The sequence below is a fragment of the Oratosquilla oratoria genome, unplaced genomic scaffold, assembly GCF_046742065.1.
Source record: "Oratosquilla oratoria isolate Oo_2021 unplaced genomic scaffold, ASM4674206v1 SCAFFOLD260, whole genome shotgun sequence".
In the NCBI taxonomy this organism is placed as follows: domain Eukaryota; kingdom Metazoa; phylum Arthropoda; class Malacostraca; order Stomatopoda; family Squillidae; genus Oratosquilla; species Oratosquilla oratoria.
Genome location: NW_027467612.1, coordinates 12,501 through 18,053, shown reverse-complemented (window position 1 = coordinate 18,053; position 5,553 = coordinate 12,501). Strand labels below are relative to the sequence as shown.

Sequence of the window (5,553 nt, the reverse complement as noted above, 5' to 3'; positions counted from 1 at the left end):
ACAGACATATACTTTCAACACCATTATCTTTCAAGCGTTAAAAAAATTCTGTAACGTCTATTTTGTCCAATGGAGTAATGTTCTCCATACCAATAATGTTGTAAGCGATTGATAAATCAATTACAATAAAAACCTAAAACCTGGATATTGGTAGTAAGGTGTTGATTCAGATGTTGATTTAGACTTAGAATAGAAAGACCCAACTTTTTTTCAAAAGTAAGTATAGATTCTGGTCTATTTTGCATATATTTACACATAATTAAGCCACCATTCAGATACATGGATCTATTGTCCGTACAAATATAATTTCAGTACGGAAGTGTCATTTGTTTAATATTGAGGAGCCTTCATTTGTTGCTTTTCTCTGCATACATTGTAATAGTGAATGAAGGTCACACGAAAGAACAAGCAAAGTTACGTGTTCGAACCCGGTCATGTGTTGGAGGGGGTTTTGGTGGAAAACGCGGATGGGTTTCTTCCAGTTTATTGGGGTGAGCCTGATCTGATACAATCTTGGCCTGGCAGCTCCGAAGTCAACTTTAGAGGTGCCAGATTTTCCTAGCTAAACTTAATCTAATTAAGAAATGGGCGTGGCCACAAGAAGGCAGCCAATTATATGAAAAAATGGGCGTGCCCCCCGAGAAGGGTAGCCAATAGAATGTCTTGAGGTGCAAGAGGGGGCCAGAGCCGTAGGTGTGAACTCTGACCCTGGATTGAGCGAGTTCTCATGTTTGTTTGGTGATCTTGAAAGATGTATGGAGAAGGAGGTCACTAGGTGACCTTCTGATCTGTGGTGGTCCCTGCAGCTGTGGTGCCGCGATGAAAGAGTCGTTCTTTTCGATGGGCCTCATAGGGGCTTCTCTTGGGTAAGGAGGCCCGTGTAAGGAGGCCCGTTGTTCCTTGAAAGAAATCGTCCGTGGGCGGAAGGAATTCGTCTGCCTGCCGCCTTACACATGGGGAAGAAATGTTCCACTGATTTGTACCAGAGAACTACATGTCGGGAAAGGCGGGCCGGATTTTCATCTCGACGGTGCGCAAGGAATAGTAGTGTCCACGCCAGTCTTTCCACACAACTCCGTCGGGGTATTCTTTGTTCTGGCCATGCAGGTACTTTCCATTTAAGTTTGAAGCACGGCATTTATTGTACCACCATGCCCCCAAGTGGCTGGAAATGACAAATTAGAATGGACATTTTCAAAAATATTGTTCATACAAATACGTTGTTGCTACTTTAGAATTGATTTTGGAGAAAGCTCTCTGTTATTATTTTTGTCCAATCTTCATATCATATTTGTACCTTTTGTGATTACTCTTGGTCATCGTAACTAAACAACAAATTGCCTCAAATTACGACAAAAACATATGTAATTTTGATATATTTGGTCTTGAAATAAGGACTGGTATGAAAGAAGAAGTTATCTCCTAAACTGAATTAGCTACAAACCAAACAGTTATACAGAACAAGTTATTATGAATAGTAAAATGTCATCATGGAAAGGTCCTTCAATATTGGTCTATTTCTTACCATAATGTATATATCTACTTCTTACCATAATGTATATATCTATTCATAACATAAACCTTGGCATGACAATGCTAAGCTGAGATAAAGAGTTTATGTTCACAAGCGGCAAAAGAAGACGGGAAATCTAATAAGTTTGGTCTGGATGTGTGTGAATTTATGCATATATTAACATATATTTTACATCCATCCATATATATATATATTTATATATCTATATATATATATGTTATTTGGATGATGGAGAACATAAACACATCCAAATAATTTGTCTAAAATACTTATCAATATATATATGTATATATATATATGTATATACATATATGTATATGTATATGTATATAATATATATCTATATACATATATATATGTATGTATATATATATATATGAATATATATATATACACACGTATACATATATATTTACATATATGTATATGTATATGTATATAATATATATCTATATACATATATATATGTATATATATATATGAATATATATATATATATACACACGTATACATATATATTTACATACATGCATGTATATATATATATATATATATATATATATAGATGGATATATATATATATATATACATATATGTATATATATAACATATATACATATATATATGTATATATATATATATGTATATATGTATATAAATTTATATATATGTATATATATATATATATACTTATATTATATATATATATATATACCTATACATACATATATACTTATATTTATATATATACATATACACATATATATATACTTATATTATATATATATATATATATGTATATATATATATATGTATATGTATATATATGGACATATATATATTTATATATATATATATAGATAGATACATATACTTATATACATATATATATATATTTATATATATATATATATATATATATATATATATATATGATTTGAATGATGGAGAACATAAACACAGGGGAAGGCACGGAACCCTAAACACTATAACGTTTCGTTTGAGTAGAACTTCTTCAGAGAGTGTGCGGAAAAATGTAATTGAAGTTTATGTACTAAACTTAGTTATCTGGTCGGATACTTGGGAAAGGTCGTTTTCTGGCGTGTTCTAGAATTAAAATATTAGTTTGTTTAGCTAAGTTGATAAATCATCCTCGATGGTTCTATGAATTCTTAGTTGAAACATATGCTGATTCTACAATTCTTCCAGTGAATTTATCAAAACCTTTATGCAGCACTTCGGCTCCCCTCCAGTTTAGTAAATGATCGAATTTTTCCTCATAAACTACTAAAGAATTAGACGTCCCATGTGTTTTTATGTCATTTCTATGTTCATAAATTCTTTTGTTTAATCCCCTTGATGACTTGCCATAATATAACATTGTGCAACCATTGCGCGCGATTTTGTATAAGACGCTGTTTTCGGAATTGGTTCTCTTTTCGGAAGTCTTTACCAAATCACCTATCCTCTTATTAGTTATTTTGGCTATGTTTAAACCTATGCATATATATATATATATATATATATATATATATATATATATATATATATATATATATTATACATATATATGTATATATATATATATATATATATATATATATACATATATATGTATATATATATACACATATGTATATATATATGTATGAATACATATATGTATATATATATATATATATATGTATACATACATACATACATATCTAGATATATATATATATATTTATGAATATATATCAATGCATATATTTATAAATATGTGAATATATATATATATATATATATATATAAACATATATATATATATATATATATTTATATATATATATATATATATATATATATATAATCAATCCATACACACACTCATACACGCACGCAAAAGAATATGCATATGATATTTGTGTTTGTGTATACATATAGTTTCAAACTAGGGTTTCCCAATCTTCGGGTTGGGGGGCGCACATCTAGAAGGGGGAGTGTTTAAAGCTATATTTCATTTAAAAAATCTTTTGGTCAGGGATAAGGGTTAAAGTTAGGTATGGTATAGTTAGGTTAGGGATTATTCACGAACTCGCAGCAACGCGCGGGAAATTAGCAAATGTATATATATATATATATATATATATATATATATATATATATATATATATATATATAATATATATATATGTATATATATAGATATATACAATATATATATATATATATATATATATATATATATATATATATTCACCTTAAATCTCCAGGATGCACGCTTCACCACTGAAATAAAGTATAATGTATTTCATTGTGTAATGAAAATACTTGTATACTTAGAATTGTGTTTCCGGGTGATTATTACTCGTATAAAAGTCCTCCAATGATGCATAGAAAATATAGCAAGAAAGATACCTATCTGCACAGCTTATGTCCTTGTGATTGTCGTTGTCTGCATCTTTGGTTGAGAATTTCATTCCGTTGTGCCATGTGAGGCTATCCCCAGCATCTCTTCTGTACCTGATAAAATCAAGAAACATGAATCAGAATGGTCCTCAAGATCAATGTTACTTACTTAATGAGGTGTTTGATATATAAGACCACAGTACAGCATATTGAGAGTATATTAACCTTCCGCAACTCAGCCTGTATTTGGATTCCACATTTCCGACATGGAAGAAACCGTATTCTGCCCAACGGGTAGCATTATCAAAATCGCCAAGGTCGACCCGCAGCTCCTGCAGACTCTCTGATGTCAGCTGGTGGATGTTGTCGAGGCCGAGCCAAAACTCTTGGTTGAGGTCCCCAAAGCCTCTCTGGTACTCGGTTCAGGTTCTGAAAAAGTCGAGATAGGGTGGAAAGTCGCCTCGCCTTTGAATGATCGTCCATCCCCCGCCGTCCGTCACCTGATCGCAGAAGACGTTTATGGCCCTGTCGGGGCAACAGGGGAACGGGAAGATCCTTCTGACGCCGCGGTTGGAGTCACCCGATATTTTCAGGTCATGGCAGTTGCGGGGTTTGGAAAGTTGTTGTGGATCCGCTGATGGTTGCGATGTATTTTGCAGGACTTGGATAGCGTCCACGAGCTGATGAATGGTTTGTGTGAGGTTGTGGACTTCGGCAAGGGCCGTGGGATCTGATGCCAATGGGTTGCTGTCCTCGTGGCACTGTGCCAGTGCCCGGCTGACGCACGGAGCTGTGAATCCTGCCAATTCTAAGAGTGACGAAACAGACGATGGAGAGAGTTGATGGGAATTGCAAGGGGAACTGTAAGCAAAGATCCCGACCATGACCCAAAAGACATTAACCACGGCCATCGCAACAAGAAGTCTGATTCCGTCTCAAGAGCCTTCCGAGAGACAGCTTGTGTGTGCAACCAGCAACTGATTTTCGCAGGGAAAGCCCCGTTCTTAAATAGTGCCTCGACAGAGACCCCAGGCAATTATGGCAACTCAGTTACTTATTTAAATAAACAAGATATCTAATCACTTGGGCCAATGTGAGACGCTCTGTTGGAGGTCCTGATCTTTTCCTTCGGTGCACAGACGAATCTTTCAGATTTATAAACATGAATTTCAAGTGGCTCTCAGCAAATAGGCTGAGTTTTTTTTTTTTTTTTTTTCTTGAGTATCGTATGAAGGTGACTAGTCATTCACTTACTATTCTAATCCTATTGATACATTCACCATCAATCTCATTATATATATATATATATATATATATATATATATGTATATGTATATATATATATATACACAAACACACACACATATATATATGTATATATATATATATAAGAACCAAACATAAATACAAAAATGACGTCAGTGATGATGATACTAAGGTAGCAAATATAATGAAAAGTATTATGTTTATGTATATATACATTATATTCTCCCTATGTGCTTATGTATAAGTATATGTACATGTATATGTATATGTATATGTATATGTATATGTATATGTGTATGTACATGTACATGTATATGTATATGTATATGCATATGTATATGTATATGTATATGTATATGTAT

The 5,553-nt window shown here is 32.7% G+C and overlaps 1 protein-coding gene across 1 annotated transcript; it reads right to left on the bottom strand.

The window, feature by feature from the left end:
• Positions 1 to 477: 477 nt before the first annotated feature.
• On the bottom strand, positions 478 to 4,920 carry LOC143022988 (fibrinogen C domain-containing protein 1-like). The gene is made up of 3 exons (XM_076181423.1): positions 4,151 to 4,920; positions 3,935 to 4,039; positions 478 to 1,165 (listed from the first exon to the last, which is right to left on the bottom strand). The coding sequence occupies exon 1, from the start codon at positions 4,834 to 4,836 to the stop codon at positions 4,348 to 4,350; it is 489 nt and encodes a 162-aa protein (XP_076037538.1). The 5' UTR covers positions 4,837 to 4,920; the 3' UTR covers positions 478 to 1,165; positions 3,935 to 4,039; positions 4,151 to 4,347.
• Positions 4,921 to 5,553: the final 633 nt, after the last annotated feature.

What these genes read in the sequence shown, in the direction of transcription:
- LOC143022988 (XM_076181423.1), bottom strand. Translation starts at nt 4,836, where the DNA reads ATGGCCGTGGTTAATGTCTTTTGGGTCATGGTCGGGATCTTTGCTTAC.